The following is a 25,583-nucleotide window of genomic DNA, read 5'->3' on the forward strand; positions in this document are numbered from 1 at the left end:
GTCAGATGCTCATGCTTCTAAGATAAATTCCTTGAAAAATACAACAAACTGCGTCAGCACATCCATGAGTTTGCTACATCTTTTCACACAAGTTCAACAGACATCATTTCCAGTATTTCATGTAAAAGAACTCATACATTAGCTACCACTTGCAATGTGGACCTGTAAACACACCTTATTAAATTTCTTTGCTTACTATAGGATATAGCTCTGAAAATTAAATAATAAATATAATAAATAAGTAAATAAGTCTACAGCCAACAATGCAAAAGAATATTGCAAACTTGGAACATTCATAAAGTATGTACATGTATTGTTAAGTAAGACAGGGCTCTAAATTACTGACTATAAAGGCCACCACTTTTCCAGTTTGGGCCAGCTATTTCAAACATCAGTAGTCTTTTCCGTTTGGAATCATCTATTTCAAGAAGCAGTCGTTCAATTTGGAGCAGTACAATGTCTACCTTTTTGACAACACACATACTACAGACAAATCTGTAATTGTATGCAGGTCATTGTGAAAAGATCAATGGCTTGTGGACTCGGACACTCCCATGTCTCACTCATTAAGAGTAATACAGTCAAACTCATTTTTCAGATATCAATGCAGTAGGTGATCTATAGAAGTTCATCTAGAATGTACAGTGGCTGCATTGCAACAAAACTATTGTGAATATGCAACAGTTTTGCATCATTAATTATTAGTGACTAACCTTTGTCAACATTGGTTGTAATAAAATAAACATTAGAGTACTATACTGCAGCGACCACAATACTTTCTCACTATACATCACCTAAATAAATTTGTTAGCGTTAAACCAGTTGAAACTGAATTTCCTTCCATTAAAATGATTATTGGACAAGTTTCATGTGATATTCAAACAAAATCTCCTTTGTAGTCCAGTTATATCTAGTCTTATGGGAACATCAGCGAGGTCAAGAAGTTTCTGTATTTCATTTGAGTATCTATAGCACCTAATGGCAACATCTAAATAAAAGCATTTCTTTTAGGTCAAATACATAAAAATCACATAACAAATACAATATTTGCATGCACTTATTTCAATTCTTAAGTCCGTCATAGCCATATCTCTTAATTTCATTTTCCATCATAGTCCTTAACTTATATACAGGAAGGTGGTCAGTTTCCATCTACGTGGATGAAAACACTTTCTATAAAATATTTCTTAAATATCCTCCACATGTATTACCAAATAAGCTGTAACCTCCCTAACCCTAACAATTTTTTTCTGATGTTGTTGGAAATTCCCCTGTCTGATGCAAAGTGACCACCCCATACATTACATACTTTATGAATGTCCTAAAAAAATAAATAAAATAAATAAATAAACAAATATATAAATCAAATAAATAAATAAATAAAATAAATAAATAAATAAATAAACAAATTGGGAGGCCGTCTAGCACCAAACTCCCAAAGCTCCCGCTGCAGAGAGCTTCCTTTGGGACGGCACAATTCAACAAATTTGAACCCTAACAGCTTCATGAAAACTGAAATATCTTGGTATAACTTCAACTTTTACACTGTCAATACCTTTCACATAAACATGGTCAATCAATGTGCCAAGTTCTGTGGTTTCTTGATAGACATATTGCTTGAAGCCATGTTCTTCCATTAAAGCAACTGTTGACTTTGAGACAAACAAGTTTTCATTAAAATCACCCATTATTATTGTATGTTTATATTTGTCCATTTCTTTTATCAAAAGTAGTAAGAATTTTCTAAATGTAGGGGCACTATATGATGCTGGTCTGTATACAATGGCCACTTTCACATTTACATCATTCAAACAAATGTTATACATTCCAAATAGAGATACCTGGATGAAAAATTTCACATGACATTGATGTTTTCCAATATACTCCAACACCACCATGGCACTGAGAGAGCAAGCTGCAGTATTCTTGTTATATTGGTCATATGATTTACTTCTTGGTTGATGATTAAATGTAAACTCATCTAATTCCAGATCAAAGTGCTGTTGATCATCAGATAACCATGTTTCTGTCAAACAAATACAGTCAGACTCCATAAATAGACTATCATTACGAATATCTTCAATATGTGAGCACAGCCCTTGTATGTTATGCAATATCAAGGAGCAGGAAAAACGTCCCTCAAATGTTAAATCTGGCTCACTGAGAAATGGTGGCATTTCAGCAATGGCATCTGTAATTTTTTCATTACAATATATTGAAGATGGTTGGAAATCTTCAATGACAAGTCCATCCAATGATGTCACTCTACTTAAAGCTACATAAGCTTGTCCAGCTGCAAACATCTTTTTCAAGCTAACAACTGTTTCTTCTTTCGTCACTCCCTGGATTTTATGGACAGTGCACGCCCAGGCTAGTCTCACTGGGAATTGTTTCCTAATTCCGCCGTTGTGTGCGACAGTAACTTCATGAGGTTCAATAGGGGTGCTATTTTCTTCCATATCTGATGGTATGACTTTTTTCTACGTAAATTTACACCAACTTTTGCATCATCGAATACAACAACACTGTTGATGGAAAGCATTGACTAGTGGTAAATGCAATGTGAGACACAGTTCCAAAGACACCATTTACCAGTCCATCAGATATGTCAATATTGTGGGTCAGCTGCACTCGGGCACCAATGGCAATTGTAAGAGTCTTTGCCAAATCCTTTCTGTATACTTTGGCATGATGTCCTTCTATTTTTTCCATTTTGCCACTTGTAGCATTTCTACTGTAATCTTCAGCCTCAATGCACACAGGATCTGTACACAAAGAATGAAGCATTGTAACATTGCAATTATTCACTTCAGCATTGGTACCAAATATGTGAATAGCATCAGATTTCTCGCCAGTTACACGGCTTTGCAGCATCTCAAAATCCTTTGGTGCCAATTCGTCACTTTTCTTTTTAACCCTCAATCGATTCAGTGTCTCTGCAAATTCGTACTCTTTCTGTCTCATAATTTCTGTCAATTCTACAATGCGGAAATTATCTTTCCATAAACTAACTGCTTCATTGTCAATACACAATGGATTGCCTTTTACAGGAGGCAGTTGATAAAAATCCCCTACTCCTATGACACATACATTTCCAAATGCAGTAGAATTGCAAGTTTGTTTAATTTGCTTTAATCTTCCATGAACATAATGCAACAATTTGCGGTCTACCATGGAAATTTCATCGATAATTAAAATTTGAAGATTTTCCAATTTACTACGAAGAGTGTTTATCTTTTCTTCACGCAGAGGTAGATACGGCAACTTTGAATCTACAGCAATTGAGAATGCACTATGTAAAGTTGTGCCTCCAATATTAAACGCTGCAACACCTGTCGGTGCAGTTAATAGTACAGAAACATCATCAGGTTTTGGCAATATACGTGCCAGTATTCGTGTTGCTTCATAATAAATTGTTTTGATTAAATGGCTTTTGCCAGTGCCAGCACCACCGCTAACAAATACATTAAATGCCTTTGGATGCTTGCCATTGCTCTTGTCTAAACACCATTTCCTAACTTTGTAAAACACTTCAGATTGTTTCCTGTTCAATGATCGTAGCATTGCTTCAACCTTTACTCTTGGTAGTGAAGATGTGGAAACTTCTACATGACAATCACCACGTGGTTTTTGCACTAAATCAGGAATATCTGCCTCATCAAAATCATCATTATCAAGGCAATTTCTACGTGATTCAAGACATTCCATTCTTTCTAATTCACTTTCTGGACATATTTCAGCCCATGCATCCTCTAATGGACCATTCATATCCAACATTTCTTCAGCCATATCAATTGCATCAGTATCTTTCTCAAATAAAGCTTTGTTGCTGTCTACTATCACTTTCACCTTTTCCAAACAGCCACCTTGAAATTTCACTGCACCATTACAATAGAAATCTTGATATGTTTCAAAAGTCTTAGGTTTCAGTTGAGATTCAACACGATAGGGCAGGAAAAGTTGCAGGATGCTTTGAAAATACTTCTCAGGATATTTGGTTTCTGAAAATCTTGGGTATCTAATTACAGCTGGTTCAGTTCTAGATCTCTTTTGCATGTATCCTGCACCATTTTGCAACTTCTCAACAGGCATCTTATGTTTCCTACTTTTTACATTGGACATTTCTGTACTTGAAACAATTCTATATTCTGAACAAAAACTGGCAAGACACATATAGTTAAACTCTTTCTTGTTTGGTCTGTTTTTTATATCTATCAACAATACTTGTCATCCAGATTGAATCTTCATCGATTTGTTCTCCTTTCAATTTTTTCTGTATTACACTGAAGGGTAAGCTCATCTTGATAGGATTTTCTCCTACAGCAATAAACTGAACTTTCCGTGAGCATTGTTTTAGCTTCAATCCACAAACTCTATATACAGCCTCCTGAGCACTTACTTCTCTATTGTGCAGATATACACTACCCAATTGTTTCAGTGCAGATTTTGCATCCAAATTGCCCTCTTTAGTAGCTTCTCTTTGAGCATGTTCCAACAGTAAACCCATTTCTCTTTCGGCTTTTGAGATGTATGAAACAATATACACAACACAGGCATAGGCATCTACAACAAACTGGATATCCATATTTGCATTCCAGCAACGAAGGAGATAAGCATTGTACTGATTGACCCAGAGGTCATTCGGCTTACGTTTTAAAACTAAACTTGTCTTCTTTGAACGAAGCGCATATGCTTTCTCAAACACATCCTGCGATATTCCAACTGCATTAAATAATGCATCCACAGATTGAAATTCCTTCTTCTCGTCACAGACAAATGCCCAAACTCTTTCTAAGATTTTTGTAGCGATCATCTTGCCAATTGCTGTATCGTCTAGCTCTACCTGTGGTACTTCAATTCCAAATTCATTCGCCAGATTTGGTACAACATTATCAGTCTCTGACTTTTCATCATCATCTTTATTTTCACTATCTACACTGTCACCTGGGCGACATATGAATGTCTCCTTGGAAGGAGGTCTTGGGAAGTTAAATCTACATGCAGTACCCTTTTTCATGCATGATTTTGAGTGCCTTTTGCTGTGTGTCTGAACTGTCTTTACAATCTCATGCAATTCCTCATCCTCATCCCCAGATGGCATGTCACATGTTACATATTTGTCAACAAATCCAACAACATCTTCATCACAATCTTTGTCAACTTTTGGAGCATTTTCAACCCAAAATAAACAGTGTGTGTGTGGTGAACCACGCTGTTGAAACTCTACTCGATAAAAATAATCTTTTATCTTTCCAATAGGGTTTGCTGGTGACCTTATGACTTCATTTAGAAAACAATTAAATCTGTGATCAAACATTCTTGCTGCAGTTACAGGATTTGCCCTCAAAATAGCACATTTCTCAGACCAATCAAGATCACTAGCATTACGTGTATCATCTTGCTCACGAAGTATTGTTTCAACCACTTCTGTCCACCTTAGGTCAGCAGCAGAAAAGGAACAAAACCAAGTTGGTATGCCTAGTTGTCTTATCATTGCAAACAAGTCTTTCTGTGTTGCTTGCCAATAAGGAGGGGTTCCTCTGATTGGCTTCAGAAATTTGTAACCTTCATCACACTTCAAAATTTCCTTCAAAGACTCTTTGTTTGTTAGAACATCACTGGTCACTTTTTTACCACAAGCATGAGCACTTCCCTTCCTCAAGGCAATTGACACATTTGACACAACCTGTTCTACTTCTGCAAGATACTGTGCAAAAAATATGTAATCTATACTCTTTGCAAACCTGTTACTCGCATTCATTAAACGACTTTGCAGGTATCGACCTAATGTTATCTTAACCTCTCGATCATCATGAAATGTTGGTGAACCAGTTGGAAACAAAACAGGAAAGCATTTCGCTTCATTACATTCATCAAAAGTCTAACAGGAGCATTACCCTCTCCAGGTGCAACACAAACAATATCCTCAAAGTGATAATCAAGAATATCTTGACCTATATCAACTGGTTGAAAACAGGTGTCAACAAACATTCCATGAACATCTTGATCAGGTTCATTTTCATTGTCTGTGTCTAACAACCCATCATCTTCATCAGAATCTGAATTATCTTCTTTTTGTTTTTCAAGTGTGTTTTCCCAATCCACATTAAATTTATATCCCTGTACAACTTGTTATTCCTCTGCAGGTATTCCAAAGCATTCTTTACATGACCCTTCTTCACAAACTGATACTGGTAACAACCTTTATAACTAAGTTTACGTTTCAGTTTCACCTTTATCATCTGATCATCTGTCTCACATCGAGGCAACATACTAGTAGCCTTCTCTATATTAGATGGCACACATACTATAGGTCCATGAACACCATTCTGTCCACCTTTAGGTAAAGCTAACATCTTCATAAATGGAATGTGTAATGCAATCAAGTGTTGCTCTAAACCATTCAGGCAATTTAGTTCATATGGGATTGGCTTTACTTCAAGATTGTTTGCAACAGCTTGAGCTGGCATTTGTCCCTGTAAAAGCTTGTTGTGGCATGTGTAACATATCCACAATTTACTAGCTGCACTATTCTTTATTGGACAATCTTCCACACACAAATGGCTGCATGTATGCACATATTCATCCGTTATACATTTGTTCGCGATGGTTTCACAAATCCCTGCTTTCGAACAATATGTCTTTTTTGTACATAGCAATACTTGCTTTCTGAACAGCCGTCTATTGCAAACAGAGCAAACACAATTTGGAACATTTGACAATTCTTTTCTGAAAGCAACAATAACATGTTCTATATTTTCAGACTTAAGTCTAGCATTTAGCCTATTTGTCTTACTTTTATCCAATACATGTTGTTTAAAATCTGGATTTTCTTTATACTGACCAACAAATCTAGCTATCCATGCCTGTTTGAATTCAAAATCTTGCTGATACTTTTCTTTGAAGTGTGATGCACACTGAGCTTTCTTAGCTTCTCTAAACTCATGGTCTTCTTTATACTTTGCTGACAACTGTGATTTCTTTGTTTCTCTGAATTCTGCATCTTGCTGATATCTTTTCACAAATTTTGCCTTTTTATCCTCTCGAAACTCAACATCTTGAAGATATTTTCTTGATTCTCGCTCTTTTCGACTTTCTCTGTACTCTATATCTTCTCGATACCTTTTATTTTTCTGTTCCTTTTTCGACTGTTCGTATACCTTGTCTACACAGTATTTCATCCGACTTTCTGTCTTCTTTTCTCACGAAATTCTGAATTTCCATGATATAACTCATACTCTCTAGCAGCTTTACTATGTTTTACATCATAAGATATATTTGTTACACTTTTCATACTTTTTTCCAGTTCATATTTTTCTCGCCTTATTTTCTTACGCAACCTTTCACCGATACGTTTTCGTTTCATTGATTTTACACTTTGCTCACTCTGAGGTTCATCAAGACTGTCACATAATGTCTTGACATCAATAACATCATCTCCTTCGTAGTTATTACTCTCAGAAATGCAGCAGTTGAAATCTGCTGCTTGTGCCATACTACTTTCCTGGTCAAAGTAACACTAGCAATGACATGGTCACAATTGTTTGCAAAAGAACACACTCCAGAATGTGGCAAACTGACACACTTCACAAATTCATAATGATTTTGGTTCAGATGATTAAGGTATATAGCTTCACCAGTATCAATATTGGTCTCATTAATTAGACTACAAGAAAATTTCAGCCACTGATTTGCACTGTAAGTGTATACGTTTATGCCAAACATTTCGGCAGCGGTCAGAATTTCTGTCTCTGTTCCCCATACACCAAGCTGTTGTATTTTTGACTTACTTATGTAGTCTGAAACAGAACTGAATTCCTCCCTCATATAACCATCATATACTTCACTATTCAGAATCATGTGATTTACAATAGCCAATCTTACTGTTTCATGATTATCCTCAGTTCCGCTGATAGCATATGATAATGCTCTGAACAAACAATTGCCATCACCTTCAATTGATTTAATTTTCCATGGTTCTCCCACTTCAATATTATGAACCTTGTCAACAATTCCAACATTACCTTTATACTGTATGCCAAGTTTTACACACAACTGTTGACAAACACTTATTGTCAGTGGACAAAAGGGAAATTTAGATTTCTTTATGTCACTTATCAATACTACATCTCCATTGTTTGCATCTTGTACATTTGTACTTACTTTGGTCTCCATGTGTCTTTCAACAATACTCATTGTATCATACTTTTCTAATGTATCAGATTTACCAACACTATTTCTGATTTTACCTGTACCAGTAACATCAACTACTTCATCAGAAATATTACTAGAATCATGCCTACAAGAATTTGCTTCTTTTAACACAGTCACAGTGGTACTTACTTTGCTTGTCACAGATTTCTTGTGCATGTCAGCAAGTATCTCATGTTGGTTGCAGACTCCATTGTCACATTTGGCAGTTGTATTTTTAGGTAAAATGTTACTGCTCCATTTCTCACACTGTACTGGAGTGTTATTATCCAATGTCTCACATTCTTTTTGAGTCTCATTGCAAGTGTTATTGCTTAATTTCTCACGTATTGTTTGACTGTTAATATTCAAGGTTTCTGACTGCTTTGGCAATTCATAGCTGCTGTTGTTTAGGAGGGCAGCATCCTCTGGTTTGTCGCTGTTGTTTAGGAGGGTAGCATCCTCTGATTTTGTGCTGTTTTGTAAGAGGCCAGCATCCTCTGGTTTGCTGCAATGGTTTAGGAGGGCAGCATCCTCTGATTTTGTGCTGTTGTTTAAGAGGGCAGCATCCTCTGGTTTGCCGCGATAGTTTAGGAGGGCAGCATCCTCTGATTTTGTGCTGTTTTTTAAGAGGCCAGCATCCCCTTCTTTACACATTCTACTCTTCTTCCAGTACTTCTTGCGAGGCATCTGAAATGAAATACAAAGATTGTGTAACTTTCCAGAGTTTGAATACACTTTGAGTTCTCTCCCCATTGCCCTGTTACACAATGCCTTTACAATCATTCTATGACTTTTGAATTTATTAAAGATGGTTGGTCACAATTGTTTTCTAAGCACTTCTTCTTTCCAAATGTTGTAACTTTGAGATCATAATTTCAGAGTATCATAATATTAACATAATCCATCAAGTATATAGGAGTACCTCTAACCATAAACTCTGAGTTCCAAAACCAATTCTGACTTACAAATGTGAGTACTCAGACTGAGTATAACAGCTTACTGAGACTTATACAGTACAAGTGCAAGGCCACCAGCTTTCTCATGTGAACAGTATGAAAAATAGCGTCAAGGGTACTGAAGCTCCTCAAATGTGAGACCGGTTGAAGTAGTTTGTTGTTGGTAAGCAGTAATTGACTTGGAGGCATGGGGTTGGGATATGGGATACACGAGATTTGTGTTAGATACATTTAATTGTATATACAGCATGATTCAGCTCATTAATATAAGTTGCATACATTAACACCAATCTGTCCTGATGGAGTATGTGGCGGTCTATTATCAGACGACTAGTAAAGTGAGTAAGTGCCATTTACTGTATTGCAATGCAGGCGAGCCACAGTTATTTCTCTGTCAGCACTCTAGTGAACATTGCTTCATTGTGTTTTTCAACATTTACATTTATAGTATACAAGTGAATTGCATGTTCACATTGATCTGCTTGACCAAAAAATTCGTCAGCCTTTTGCTGAAGTAGGTTTATATCTTCTGGTGTACATTGGCCAAGTCTGAGACAATTAAGTAATTCTGCATATTGTTTATCATCTTTCTGTCGCATAATACCAGTCAGTTCATGCACTGTAAAGTACTCTTTCCAGAGGTTTATTGATAAAGGGTTATATCACTGGTGTAGATTTTCAAAAACCATCCATCCATGACAGGTTTGAGTTGCAACATATCACCTACAGACACTATTGACACACCACTAAATATCTTTATTTCCCTTCATTTCTTGAAGACGGAGATTAATAAAATTGAATAAACTGTTACCAACCATGCTAAGTTCATCAATGATGACAACTGACAAATTCATATATATTGTTTGTAGAGTGTTTACTTTGTCACTGTGTAATGGTTTATAACAAAAACCTTGATTTGGCGGTATTTTAAAAGCAGATTAAAATATAGCTGCACAGCAGCGATGACCGGGTTTCGAGACATCTCGGTGTGCAGGGGCAATAGAGAAATAAATATGCAAAAAAGATGAAAGGCTACAGTAGTATTTGTGAAATCAAGCTCAAAGGTCATCACATTCATGTGACATTTTGTCCACAAAAATTGTATCCCACAGTTTTCCCTATATACAAAAAATCAGACTTCTAGCTGTATTGACTTCCCCAGAATTAAATTTTTGCACAATTAATAAGGTACAGGATATGGCACCATAAGGTCTCCCATCATAGTACATATGAAGTGTGTAGCACTTGTGGTTATTGAGTTATGGCCATATATGTATGTTTGGGTCAAAGGTCACCCAGGTCACATAATATTTTGTCAAAAAAATATTGTATCTCATAGTTACCCTATATACCACAAGTCATCGTTGATGACACAGTCCCCACTTGTTAATGGGTGCTTTGATTATAGGTCCTCAGAGAGGATAGAGTCCTCTTCATTAGGTCTGTGATAAAAATACTTTTGAATAAATTCGCTTGATACATGTCTGAGTTGTAGTTCAGGACATGAAAAAATGTAATAAAATGGCCACATGGTGGCGATATTGGATCGAATCACAAAACAAATCAATGTGCATATGTATGACATAGGTCAATGTCCTTATACCAACTTTGATTAAAATCGGTTGAAATATGCCTGAGTTATGGCTTTGTACATGAAAAAATCATAACAAAATGGCCGCACAGCAGCCATATTGGATCGTATCACAAAACAAATTAGCATGCATATGTATGACATTGATCAATCTCCTTGTATCAACTTTGAATAAATTTGCTTGATACATGTCTGAGTTATGGTTCTGGACATGAAAAAATGTAATAAAATGGCCACACGGCGGCCATATTGGATCGTATCACAAAACAAGTCAATGTGCATATGTATGACATAGGTCGATGTCCTTGTACCAAGTTTGAATAAAATTGGTTTAGATATGCCTGAGTTATGGCTCTGTACATGAAAAAATCGTAACAAAATGGCCGCACGGCAGCCATATTGGATCGTATCACAAAACAAATTGATGTGCATAGCTATGACATTGGTCAATGTCCTTGTACCAACTTTGAATAAAATCTGTAGAAACATGCCTGAGTAATGGCTCTGTACATGAAAAAATCGTAATAAAATGGCCGCCTGGCGGCCATATTGGATCGTATCACAAAACAAATTGACGTGCATATGTATGACATAGGTCAATGTCCTTGTACCAATTTTGAATAAAATCGGTTGAGATATGCCTGAGTTATGGCTCTGTACATGAAAAAATCGTAACAAAATGGCCGCACGGCGGCCATATTGGATCGTATCACAAAAAAAATTGACATGCATATCTAAGACATTGGTCAATGTCCTTGTACCAACTTTGAATAAAATCAGTTGAAACATGCCTGAATTATGGCTCTGTACATGAAAAAATCGTAATAAAATGGCCGCCTGGCAGCCATATTGGATCGTACCACAAAACAAATCGACGTGCATCTGTATGACATATGAAGTAATCCTTGTACCAAGTTTGAATGAAATCGCTTCAGGCATCTCTGAGATATCTGCGTGAACGGACGGACGGACGCACAGACGGACGCACGCACGGACGCACGGACATGACCAAACCTATAAGTCCCCCCGGACGGTGTCCGTGGGGACTAAAAAATCAGACCTCAAGCTCTATTGGCTTGCCCACAATTAGATATGTGCATAATTAATGAAGTACAGGATGTGTCATCATTAGCTGTCCCATCATACCAAATGAGGGCTGTAGCCCTTGTAGTTACTGAGTTACAGAGAAATATGTATATTTGAGGTCAAAGGTCATCGAGGTCACGTGACATTGTGTGAAATAAATTGTATCCCATAGTTATCCCTATATAGCAACCAGATATGAACTGAAAATGCTCACGTGTTTCATTACATATTGCAGTTATATGTAAATTTGAACCTTTGGCACATGTTTGCAACTTCATTGACAGTATTATGATCAACATAATGAAAAATAATCACTGCTGATTAATTCTAAAAGGTCATGAAGTATACAAATATGTAATTAGCTCAAATAAAACTATTACAGTTGTTTGACTGCTGTCATTTTATCACCATTTTATACAGCAAGTGTAATTACTGTTGGCCAAGTCCTTCAAGCCATATATGCCGAGCTGTGAAAGCTCATTATGTATGCAAATTATAAAATAGCTGACATGAAAATGTGAGATGACTTTCCATATTGTTTTAACCAGGTATAATCATCAATGTACATAGCATATTTTGCCAACTTTGATCAAGTAAATCCCAGTATATATCCCTAATAAGCACAGTTCATTAAATATGTAAATTAGCAATTGACTTAAGTAAAAATACTGGATGATTGTCAATAATGGTGTATCATGGTATCTGCAATATATGTAGCAAATTTTGTCAACTTTGGTCAAGCTAATTCAGATATATATCTCTAATTAGGAAAGTTCATTAAATATGCAAATTAGCAATTTGCTGAAGAGAAAATGCTTGATAACTTTCAATAATATTGTATTCAGTGTCTTTAATGTACATAGCAAGTTTCATCAATTTTGATCCAGTCAATTCAGATAAATATCCCTAATTATGAAAATTCATTTAATATGCAAATTAGAAATTGGCTGAAGTAAAAATGTCTTTTGACTTTCAATAATGTTATATTACAGTATCTTTGATGTATATAGCAAGTTTCAACAACTACAATCAAGTTAATTCAGATATATATCCTAATTGGGAAAGTTCATGAAATATGCAAATTCGGAATTGGCAGAAGTAAAAATGCTTAAAGACTCTCAAAAATGTTGTATCATAGTAGCTCCAAATACATATAGCAAGTTTCATCAAATCAGATCTCTAACTCTAACATTAAGCCCAGAATTAGGTATGTGCATAATTAACACAGGAAGTGGCTGGCCATGTGACATTTTGTCAAAAAACTTTGCTCCCATAGTTATCCCTATGTACCACAAACACATTGAAGTTGACAGCCAGTTAATTGGCCCCCATCAGTTTATCACATGACACATGGACACACTTGACACAAGGAAGTAAAAGTTGACGCTGCCAGATAGAACTGGCCAAATCTTGACAGAAGGAAGTAAAAGTTGACGCCGCCATACTGGTTTGCAATTCCAATAGCTCCTCAGTATATAAAACTGAGAAGCTAAAAATCTGTCTGCCTGGATAACTTTGATATACATACTCAAAGTTATGTTGTTCCAGGCAGACAGATTTCTGATATTACTCATTTAATCATAAATTGCAATTATTTTCATTATCAAATAAATCTTTCTCTTGGTATTCTTTCTTTGGATAAGGAAAATGCTTTATATCTGCTCTTCAGAAGAAAAGTATTTTATTTTAACAATGTCTAGTAATCTGTTGTGCAATGGGTAAAACTTCACAGGAAAGCTGCCACCATAGCAGGACAGTTTTTTGAAACATCACTCTGGTCATCATTAGAAGTATTGTCTGAACATTCCATGCACTGCCGAGAATGCCCTGAATTACTTCGACAGTTATATATCACGCAATCATTCCATTAGCGAAATCAATGAAGTACATCACGGGTCAGGTCAGGTTAGCTCATTATCTCCGACTTGAGAAGAGTAGGTTTCCATAAACAAATTGTTTCACCAAAACTAGCCAAATTTGCCCTGACAATGCAAAATGATAAAAACAAAAAATTCTGACTACAAATAACAAACATGACTGTTATTTGAAATAGTTCTATGTGTTTTACTGAATTATAATTTGTGTTCTTCTAAGGCTGATTTTAAAGGCTGTGGCATTGGCACATATGAACAACTATTCAATTGTCACAAAATGGCAGCAAGTTTTGATAGATTGCCTGACAGTATGCCCCTATGCCATCAACACTACTGTGAACTTTTACAAATTTGTCATAGGTAACACTCCAGTTATCTGTGCAATTTGCAGTAGTTACAAGGATGTTGAGTGTGTAACCACAAACACTGCATCAGATCATGCTGAGGCATCTGCTGTACTAACTGTAGCCTATGAGTTTGAGGAGGAGAGGGCAGTAATGTTCTCCACAGTTTATGATGTATATACTTGACAACATTGCAAAAACAATATCATAATTACAGGTAGTCAAGCGAAACATTTGATACACTGAAAAAATCTATGAGGTGGCTTATGGTCAAACTTCAAAGCGTATTTGAAGATTCCATGGTGTCATATTCAAATCCTCCATACAGAAAACTTGGGACAATATTCAGGCACTGTGGTTCATCTTTGGAGGACTGCTTGCTCTTTACTTAATATCTAAAAAATAATAAACTTCATACTTGTGAAAGTCTCCAAACATACAAAGTTGCCATATGTGAAAAGACTATGAAGGAAGGACCCAAACTTTGCAATCAGTGTTTCACTACAGTATCCATCGATAAAGTTGATGAACTCGGTTCATATGCTACAGTCAAATCTAATCAGATGGGAAGAGGGTTCAATGGAAAATCTATTTCGACAGTAGAGATTAAGCCTTCATTAATTCTTACTGATGAAGACATTACGCCATTTTGATGACAGTCACTACAGACTACTTTAGGTGAATACTTGACTGTTGTTCCAACTATCTATAAGGACTCCTTCTATAGGGCTATTGTAGTACAGGGAAATTACTCTCTAAGACATTGTCATCGTGATGAGGCTGGAAAACCCATGTCAGCAGAATTACTGACTCTTGAAAACAAGGTTATGTTTAGAGTGACAAATGATAATTGTGGACAACCTTGAAAAAAAACACACAAGATGTTGAACTTCTCAACTCCTCTACTATGAATCATTTCTCCTGAAAAGCAATGGCTGTGATAAGTATATTGATTTTTAACACAGATATGATGAAATTAGACAAAGTGCTGATTGTGCAGGTGTTCCAGAAATTTAATCTTTGTGTTTTTTCTTATCGTGACCTGTAACAATATACAAGGAGAGTGATGGTTAGTACCTTGAGGTCTGCAAATATGGGCTGATTTATTATCTAACTCTGATCCAATTAATCTTTTAGTTCTGTATCATGAGGATGCACAGGTATATAGACGATTGCTAAATGAAAGTGTCTTCTATGATTCTACAACATTCCTCAATGAAGACAATAATCTGCCTTCCTGGAAAGAAATGAATCAAGCAAGTGAGAATGATATTTAACTCAATGAACTTCTTTGTCCGACATGTACAGTGATAGCCCATAAGAGCACTCACACATCTTCTCATCACAAAATTACTCCAGTACTGATTGAAAAATACTATAATACTACTTTTACAGGGTTTGATGAAGAAAGCGGTCAACATAATCTTTCTTTACAGGATTTCCACGTTTCAACTGAGGGGAAATAGATTTGACAAAGTTAGAGTGCTTTCTCTATACCCTCAAAAAACATCCCCTCCATCAGGTAAACCTTGACATGTACATTCCCAGTCTGAAACACAGAATGTCTATGTTTGTGACAGATGACACCAAAGCATCAAATACTGTATATTCTGACGTAATTCCCTTGCCTGCACATGACATTGAAATCATAAAAGCTGTCCTCAGTAAGGTTTATGTTCAGTTTGGTGTTGGCAAGTACCGGTACATCAACTATTTAGTTGTTGTTGGAAATGGCAAAACATACCATTACTTGTTAAAATTCAAGAAACAATATGCAATAACGTTCTTTTGGCTTCTATCATATCCTGGTGATTGGCATATATTGAAAAACTTTCAGTCCATACCAATGAAAGACCTCTCTTCGTGTGGGGCTCAGTGTTTTGCCCAGAAATAGTAAAATTAGGACACAGTGTCCCATGATTGTTAAAATAGGGAGACACTGAGTTACAATAGGGGGTCAATGTGTGAGCAAAGAATGCAAAGCACAGTCAAGTCACCGGGGCAGAAAGGTATTGTAAACATGTATGGCTGTTGTTTTCCATGGAAAATTTGATATCATGAATACATACATTCATTTCAAAATTTAATTGCTGGACGTCTCCTATAATGGTTTGTGACAAAGTCATTTTAACTGGTTGTATTTACAATTTTGAATTGTAAAAAAAGACATCATCATGATAAAATCAATGTCATGAACATTTATCTTTTATGAGGATTCTTGCCAGTTACTGCATTACATGTGTTTAACAGAAATAAAGAAGATGTTTCAATACCCTTTGACTTCAGAACTAGAAGTGGTTGAAGACAATAATTTTGCACATTGTAACCTGGTTTTTTTCATTACTGCTATAAAGTTCTCTTCTTTTTTATAATTGCTCCAATGACTGACACATTTCCCTAAAAATTGCAAAAATATAGTTTGAAAACACACATATCTGAGAGAACTGCTTGATCGTCATGATAGCAATAGCACATTGCAATAACACTGTTTTGACAAGCTAGGTGGTTCTTGTTAAGATCAGCTACAATCGAGCTAGGCGGTCTTGACTATATAACGAATTTCAGCATGGTGACCTTGATCTCTCTGGCTTGCAGACAATCAGAGAGTTCTATGAAACTCCTTCTGGGGAAATTTAAGGCAAATTACTACTTTGAAAGTCAGAGATATAGTGTTTCAACAAAATTGTTGGGTTGATGATATTTTTAGGTGAAGTCATGAGCTTCCGGTATATGAAATACACGTGCAGTCAATTCCGTTTGATGCCATGTACCCGGGCTACTATAGTGACTGAAAATTTGATTCTCTGTACTTCACTGTACTAGCATATCTTTACAAGCAAACGTTTCATTCAAAGTTGGTGGTCAATAAAATTTGCTTTGTGAAAAGTTCATGGTTCTTTTTACAAGCCTTTCGCTTCAGAAATCATTGTCCGGTTATTGGGATCATATGTGGCCCGGTATTTGACTCTGTCCCAAAGGCTGCACGGCCCAGTGGTCGGACGCACACATCTCCTTGCTCATACCATGAATCGTAGACTGTAATGACTAATTGATTTTCGAATAGTGTTTACACTGTGACGAAAAACTAGACTAAATTTTAAATGTTTCATTGTCTCAATAGAGAAGCAATAACTGTATGGGCTATCAAGTGTGTAATTTGGTAGCTAAAAAGTAGTCTTCTGTGGACGCTGGACTTACAATTCTAGCCCTGATTTTAGTGCGTCCCTGTGACCCATGTCTGGTATTTTTGCAGGACATTGTTGCTAATTTTGCGTCAAAAGACGCAAGAACGCACTCTGGGCAAAACACTGGGGGCTGAAAGACCTTGTAAATATTTTCCATATGATCAAGACATGTACTTCAGTTATCCAAGCCACTAACTTTGACAGAAGTCATAGATTGCTTGTTCACGGGTGGGAATTTATTTATAGATTAGAAATTCTGAAGTTCTGAGACAGACATTTATGAGGCATGTATCAATAGCATGCAGAGTGAACCTGAAATTACAGTCTTCTTGATGATCCATCATGTTTTCCTGATATAAGAGCAAAATTGAAAGCTAACATTTCTGTCCTTGAGGAAGAGTTTGAAAAATATACGGAAATGATGACAAAAAAAAATGGTACCTGGAAATTCTGGCATGGATTCATACACAGACATATCATGAGCTACATTACACTCTACATAGCTATCAGGAATAGAAATTTTGAGTTGTGTACAGCTGCTCTGAAAGAAATGACACCATTATTTCACAGTTTCCACAGAATGGATAACCTCACGCTTGTACCACAACATCTTGCTGATCTAAAGAGATTTCCCAAGTCTGTCATTAACAATCTATGTTATGGTGGTTTTGCTACCAGCCTATCTGGTAAAAAATGGAAGTGTGCTGCTGTCAATGAATGTCATGAGATGTGTATTAATAAAGATGTCAAAGATGCAATGCTTTCAATGGGTAGGGAAGCACTTTCAACACTGACACTCTATCTCCCCCACAGAGCATTACTACAAAAGAATATCAAACAACAAATCTTCCAAGTAGCAAAACAGTCATCATCTGTTCATCAGTCAGTGTCTGCAATGAAAAATATAGAAATGCATGTGAGAACATACATTGACAAATTGAGAAAATCAGTGGTCCTTTATGAAACAACTTCAAACTCTCCTGACTCCGTCTCTCATCTTTTTCAAAGGAAAACACCATCTGGTAAAGATGCACAAGATTTGTTGACATTCAGGGCTGGGGGAAAAAAATCAATGGAAGATTACATCTCCTGTATGATACTTTTCTCCCCAAATTCAAAGCTTTGCACCTGTTCAACGCAAAAACTTGAAAACATTTGCTATCAACCCACGCCATTACACAAAATATGCAAATCAGAGACCAGAAATTGGTCAACTCTATTCTACAGAAAAAAATCTCATGACATCAGCCAGTTCATTCAACTCCCAACGGCAACAGTCACTGTAGATGGCCTGTTAGAAAAGGGACAAAAACCAAGACTAGTGTAGGTAAGACATTGAAAGGAAGACACCCGTCTGCTTTTTATTCAGATTTGCCAAGGATTTTTAAAGTACAATGTTTGTCTTTGAGGGACTCTTTCTAATAAACACATCACCACTTGCATTTCATCACACCTTCAAGGATTTTGTGTCATTTCCGTGTAGGTGGGTGAAACCACACTTTAGTAAAGAGAGCACCCATGAAATACCATTTTCTTTGATCAGCCACAACTTCATGGCCTTAATCCTAACGCTATCGAAAGAGGTGAAGACGATGATATGGTATTTGAAACATTAACGCTTGAGCAATGTTCTTCAGAGAAATTGGAGAAAAATTTTGGAGTGCGTACACAAAAACAACTATTAGTAAACCTACTATGTAATTACCATGTTGACATTGTCAAAGCCATACATCTCAAGACATCAGAACATCGTAACAGCTGAGGCTTTGATAGAGTAGACACTGAGAGAACCAAACAAAGTGATGCAAATGGTGTCATATCAATAATTTCTCTGTACAAATCCAACCACGAAGAGAGTGACTCCAGAGTATGGTACAATGCACTCCGATCACAGTATCAGAGTATTCTCATATATTTTACTGATACTGATGTTGATTATATTGGTTTGCCCTTGCATTCTGTTGATAAAAATGTTTTGCTACAGTTGAGAGCAGTACAATTTGATAATGTTTACCTCCATATGCCTACACTTTTGACCTGTATGAAGCACGAACTTTCACTAACATCAATCCACCAACTAGCAGGGCAAGTTTTTTCAAACTTTATTTTTCTACAGTCGATGTGACAACGTCTTTCACTTTCGTGGTTATGGCAAGCCAGCCTTTTAGATACATTTTTTAAGAATGCAGAGTTTATAACAGAAACAGAAAATTGCCACATGACCAGTATACTTAGTGATACACATGAATCAATGGATCAAAGGCTACATGTATTGGTCTTTTATACGTTGGTTGGCTGTGTGTTCTACAAGAAACATTCATTTGCTTTTCATGGGTATGACAGGCCTAATGCACATTTTACATCATTCATCAGTAATGAATTAACTTTAGACATTCATCACAAATGGCTTGATGATATTTGAAATAGAATATCGAGTAAAATAGACTCTGAAGTTGGATTTTAACCATCGAATGAGGCAATGAAATATCACTGGAAACGGTCATGTCGAGTATCCTGTTTATGGGACAATGCAAAAGTAGATGATGTACAAATACCCCCAAGAACTGAGTTTGGATGGAAAGTTGACAATGAAAAATTAGAAGTTCTTTAGGACTTTAATTAGAACTTTGAAAAATTAAGAACAACGTTCAATTTTTGACAAGTGGATGCAAATGTACAAAAATCTACATGTACCAAGAGGTGCTGTACATTTGTGAAATCTGGAAATGTAGTGGACCTGGCTGTAACTTCCTGTCATGTGAACACTTGCCAAATCAACCCACCGCAGTTGACAGTACAAGTGATGAATATCACTTAGCTTTAGACGAAGCAGAAGAAGATGATGACAATTTTGAAGAGGTTTTTTATGGCACTAATGAGGATTTAATTGTTGATGATGACACAGATTCATTGGTTGATAATATGGAAGTGAGTACTAAACAGTCTTTGCAAATTGATGGAGAATCAGAAGTACACTATAGCTCAGATTGGAATTTCAAGGATATTTAATGTTTGTTAAACTATGATGATAACTTCTTATTATTGGCTCATACTAAATGAAGACATCAATAATTATAAGCAAATTTTGCTACACAATATTAAATGGGGTGAGCTACACGGAAATCTTTCTCTTGCAGACAATTATGACAATATTCCACCATGTAAAATATGATTCAGGTAATTTTCCCAGTAGGGAAGCAATTCTTACATTACCACAGCAATTTAGCTTTTCTCTTACATGATATCTACAGTCAAACTGTAAGTCGCCTACCGCGTGAAAATACTGTTTGACTTACGTAGTACTCACACATATATAGGATACATTTACTCTTCATGTATATTGTTCACCAAGATGTGTAGCAAATTTTTATAAAACCTCTATGAAACCTCAAATTTCAGAGTGTTACACCTTAGACAGTTATCTTGGGTTCCATGAAAGACATTTTTTGAGACCACCTGTAATTTTGGAAATATTGGTCTACATACTTTGAAAATGACAATTTCCATGACTGAACAAACAATAGTATGATCTAAGACAAAACTACTAGCATAAATTCATCGCACTAGTTCCTTCAATCCATCCATTATTTTTAAATAAATATCACTCCGGACCAGTCGTTGTCAGGAGTATTGCCTGAACACTCCATGCACTCCCCTATTTAGATGTAACATTTACAATAAAACCTGTAACCTTGAGGCAGGCCCAGCCAGTTATTGAATTTCATATCAAGCAATCATTCCATTAGCAAAATCAATGAAGGACATCATAGGTAAGGTCATGGCATTAACTCCCACCAAGTGCTCACTCAATTCATACCATAGACTATCGCACTGTCCTCTTTTATTTTTAAAACTTACCAGTGTCATTTCAGACATAATATGCCTAAACAGTTTGGGCAAGTCTATCATGTCCTCATCCCCCAGGCTAGCCCAGCTAGCAATCTGAAATCAATGGCATGACAGGTCAGGTCATATTGAAAGGGTAAAGATGACGACATTGTATTTGAAACATTAACAGTTGAGCATGTTCTTCTGACGTATTGGAGAAAATTTCTTGGAGTGCGTACACACAAACAACTATTAAATAACCTACTATCTGTTGCCATTTTGACATTGTCAAAGCCACAGCTCTGGTTGGTCTTCATGTGTTCTCAGGTTGTGACAGTGTAAGTGCTTTCAAAGGCAAGGGTAAGAAGAAGATGGCAAATATGTTGCTGGCTAATGATAACTATACAAGTACATTCCAATAACTTGGGGCAGCATGGACACTTTCTGACGAATTGTTTACACAAATAGAATCATTTGTGTGTGATGTGTATGGCCAAAATCGGTGCAGTGATGTGAATGAAGCAAGATACAATTGCTTCTGTCTTGGTTCACAAAATGATGGTGCCCTCCCTGCTAACAGAGATAGTTTGAAATTGCATACACAGCGTGCAAACTACCAAACAGCAATCTACAGGTGATGTTTGCAAGCCAAAATGGATGCACCAAGCCCACATGGACAAGGATGGATAGTGCAAGACTCAGATGTATCAATCCAGTGGATGACACTTCCCACTGCACCAGATTCTGTTATCAACTTTGTGAGCTGTAAACGCAAGAAGTCAGGATGCTCGTCAAGATGTTCTTGTAGAGAGGTGGACCTGGTATGCACAGAGTTATGTCAATGTGTTTCATGTTCAAACTCACAGAACGATGAGGAAAATGGACAAGGAGATGACAGCGCTTCAGACATTGACAGTGACAGTGAATGAACTGACAGATTGCCTTTGAAAGATGAAACCACATTCAATATTAATTATACCGTCTTTGATGATTTTCAATTAATGTAAACTAGTAAAATTCTACGGTCATTATCTGGCAAGTGAAGAGGAAATAAATCTTCATAAGAGAAAGCAATAAAAATTTCATATATTTTGCACAGTAAAAAAACTATTGTTAATTTTGAATACCGGGTATGGGCAAATCCTTCAATAAGCATCACCATAGAATGCATTGGCATGATCATGTAAATTTTTCTAAGTGTGCAAGAAAAATCAATTTTTGGTCAAAAATACATGTTCATACATACTATTCCGAAAAGAAAATTACCTACTGACAACTTTGAATAGACCATTCATATATATCTTTCAATGACAAAAGTACACAATGCATTGGCACATGTATCTTAATTTTGGGGTACAAACCTAGAAATAGTTATTTTTTTGTAAAAATGATAAACTGTGTCATCAAGATTATATTGCCAGTAAGTAAAATAGATATTGCAGTAAAAAATATTGGTGATTGAGTTAAAGAAAATGCACCTGTGCTGATATCTACACTTTGGGGGAAAAAATCTCAAAATTTCAAGTTTTGGTTAAAAAATTACTTTTTTGTCAATATTTCACATTCCAAAAAATTAGTTGTTGATATCTAGAAAATAATATGCAGAAAAACATTCATTACATATCAAAGATCACACACTTCAATGGATTTCCCTCCTTTCGGGAAAAACATGCGAAAAAGCATATTTTGATCAAAAATCTCACTTGTAACTTGTATTTTCGGGTAAACTTTTTTTCCCCTATACACACACTATTAAAAAATATTTGAACCTGACACTAGGTATTTCAAAGACCATAAACAACTGAATGCTATTTCTAGAGCCTTTTAAAGGTTTAACCAACAGACTAAATGTATGTGTCAAAGGTCAAACGGAGTTTAGATGGCAACGGATATAGATGGCAGAACAGTCCAGTGGGGTGCGCCTATTTTCACCTCTACAGGGCCATCGGCATTGTAGTGCTACTGGTGAGCGAAGTTGCAAAAACCATAAATCGCCGACCGCCTCACCGATGCTCTACAATTTTGCAGCTACCGTCGACCGTGCTTCCATCCCGGGTCATACGGTCTCGTGTGGTGAAGGCCGTATAACACCGCGAACACACAGCCGTATTAGCCTATAGGCAGGGCTATGTGTACCGATTCCACAATTTCGTCCATTTATCCGAATGGAGTACGTTCACATCAATAACACTCATACTGTCTTCTACCTTAATCTCTCCCAAGCATGAAGGGATTCCTGATCAGACTCCGCCGCTGACAACAAACAATCTATAAATCAATAAACTTAAACCACTTTTGTGCCAGTCACAGGTGTCCGGAGTTGCCGGTGTACATGCATAGAGAGAATGGGAAGGTTTGACACGATTTTGCCCGCCGGACTGTGAATCCAAACAAATAAGGAGTTTAGAGTCAAATAAAAGGTCTACGCCGATAGCGAAATACCTCTTGCCTTTAATGCTCAAGTTTCAAGTGGGCAAACTAGCATTTAGTCTCAATATCGGCCCAAAACTATCTGGTAACCCCGTTCATCAGGCTGTTACGTACGGCAGCCATTTTAATAACCAGATTCTTTCCATAGTGCAGTGCGGGTCATTAGCATTCGACATGAACCCGTGACCCCGCACCCACTATCAAACGGGCTACAAGTATTGGTGCACACAACGTCCAGCTTTGCGTTTTGCACAAACTCAAGTCATGGGAAAGTTTACCATTGTTACGTTTGTTTTGATCGTGCAAAGGTCACGAGTTCATCACTTATGCGCGCTGGAACCATGGGTAATTTGCCCCGTTCAAAATGGCTGACGTACGTAACAGCCTGAGGATGTACGTAACCAGGAATTTAGGCCAAAAGAGAGACTAAATAACAATTAACACGTCTCAGGGTTGGACATTAAACGTCAAAGGTATTTATCTGTCGGGAGGAGGTAGTTTTTTGACTGCATGCGTTGATATACGTGGATTTTTATTGTCTACAGGATTCCGGAGGGCAAAATCGTGTCAAACCTTCCCATTCTCTCTATGCATGTACACGGCAACTCCGGACACCTGTGGTGCCAGTCCACTTACCTCGATCAAAATGGCGGCTATGATTTCGTTAAACATCCGGCATCCTGTGCATTCCCGTGATCACCGTTGGTGGCGCACCAGCTACGGGTCTGCCTCTGGCATTCTGCATCCAAGCCGCTCAACCACTACGATATCGCAGTAATTATGTCAGTGAACGGATTTTAGCGAAAATTTCCTCCCACTCACAACCTGTTGCATTCTGAGCTGGCGAACAGCACAAAATGGCATTCCACATCAGTTTTTAACAATATCACAGTAACTACTATCTCACCGTGACGTTAACTACTTTGAAACATCGTTTGATATTACATGATAAGCCTGTCCAATCATCCTTCAAGTACAGAAAACTCACACAAGATTCTTCCAACCAAATTTGTACTACACTATTTGTACAGCAATATCCCAATAATTGCAAATTATTTGACGGTAATTGACGCCTCAGATAATTTCTCATCAAAAAGATAAACACCAAACGTCCACTACTTTCGAACTTTATGATACACAATGCTCATTTCTTCATACTCCTCTATTATCTTCAATATTTTTCATTTTATTATCCCTATTATTATATTTCCATTCGCAAAATTATTCTATATGGCGCATATTGACTTCAACTGGAAGAAATATCTTAATTTCTAATACTAGTTATCACTTAACGTACGAACTATATGGTCTTTATGCACACAACACACGCAATTTAGATCATATAGACGGGGTCTGACAGTACAAAGATTTCAATCGCGATTCCTCCACCCCACCCATCGTTCTTTGTGAACGTAGCCTTATTCTTACTTGCTCCATCAGTGAATATTTCCTTGCATTGAGTTCAATGCCTGTGATACAACCCACACCTAACCACAATTTTCTCTAAAGATTTCACAACTTCTCAACGTCACCGTTGAGGATGACCAAAATTACACATGACACATATATGAAGTGTTTCTTATTTGACCATAATTAAAGATAATTTTTACCGTTCCCTGCCATTTTTTTCCAAATGTTATCTCGGTAATAGCTATGAAATACAATATACTATATACTATGCTGTATTACTGAACAACACACTCACAAAGTGCGGTAAAGGAAAAATTACAAAACTCAAAGAAGATGCGCACTGCACCGCTTCTTTCCACAGCAACAAGATACAAGTAGTTCACTTGTTACGATGATTTCGGTGGGAACACGTGGTTCTCGGCTGATTTCAACCACTCACAATCATAAATCACTCCGATACCACTCCATCATCCGGTGGTTCTTTTATTTGTCATTTGCCTTCTTCATAAAGAACATACATTTAACCGCAAAGACTATTTCAAGGATGACTTCTCCAGTCAGACATACCAGCCCTCGCACACACAACAATTTTTCCTCGTTTACACGAGTACTATTTGCGCATTTATATAACTTACACCGGTCGTACTACTATATAGTTCGTCAACGTTCCCACGACTGCCAAATAC

At 36.8% G+C, this 25,583-nt stretch overlaps 1 protein-coding gene across 2 annotated transcripts; it reads right to left on the reverse strand.

Moving 5' to 3' along the window:
• Positions 1–223: 223 nt before the first annotated feature.
• Positions 224–24,175, reverse strand: LOC139125804 (uncharacterized). Of its 2 annotated transcripts, none has more exons than XM_070691893.1 (3): positions 24,124–24,175; positions 8,344–8,880; positions 224–2,765 (listed from the first exon to the last, which is right to left on the reverse strand). In XM_070691893.1, exons 1-3 carry the CDS (start codon positions 24,157–24,159, stop codon positions 2,700–2,702), a joined length of 639 nt encoding a protein of 212 aa, XP_070547994.1. In that variant the 5' UTR covers positions 24,160–24,175; the 3' UTR covers positions 224–2,699. The 2 variants fall into 2 exon arrangements, with proteins under 2 accessions (XP_070547994.1, XP_070547995.1); XM_070691894.1 differs by lacking the exon at positions 24,124–24,175 and adding an exon at positions 14,736–14,887 and having other exon boundaries at positions 2,506–2,765.
• Positions 24,176–25,583: the final 1,408 nt, after the last annotated feature.

This window comes from Ptychodera flava, assembly GCF_041260155.1.
Source record: "Ptychodera flava strain L36383 chromosome 3 unlocalized genomic scaffold, AS_Pfla_20210202 Scaffold_26__1_contigs__length_13983176_pilon, whole genome shotgun sequence".
Classification (NCBI taxonomy): domain Eukaryota; kingdom Metazoa; phylum Hemichordata; class Enteropneusta; family Ptychoderidae; genus Ptychodera; species Ptychodera flava.

Bases quoted from the DNA above. Each gene is read 5' to 3' on its own strand.
- LOC139125804 (XM_070691893.1), bottom strand. From the start codon at position 24,159: ATGTTTAACGAAATCATAGCCGCCATTTTGATCGAG. The intron at 8,881-24,123 runs GTAAGTGGACTG...ATTTCATTTCAG, and splicing joins TAGCCGCCATTTTGATCGAG to ATGCCTCGCAAGAAGTACTG. The intron at 2,766-8,343 runs GTAAGTACCACT...CTTTGTGTACAG, and splicing joins AGAAATCTGTGACAAGCAAA to ATCCTGTGTGCATTGAGGCT.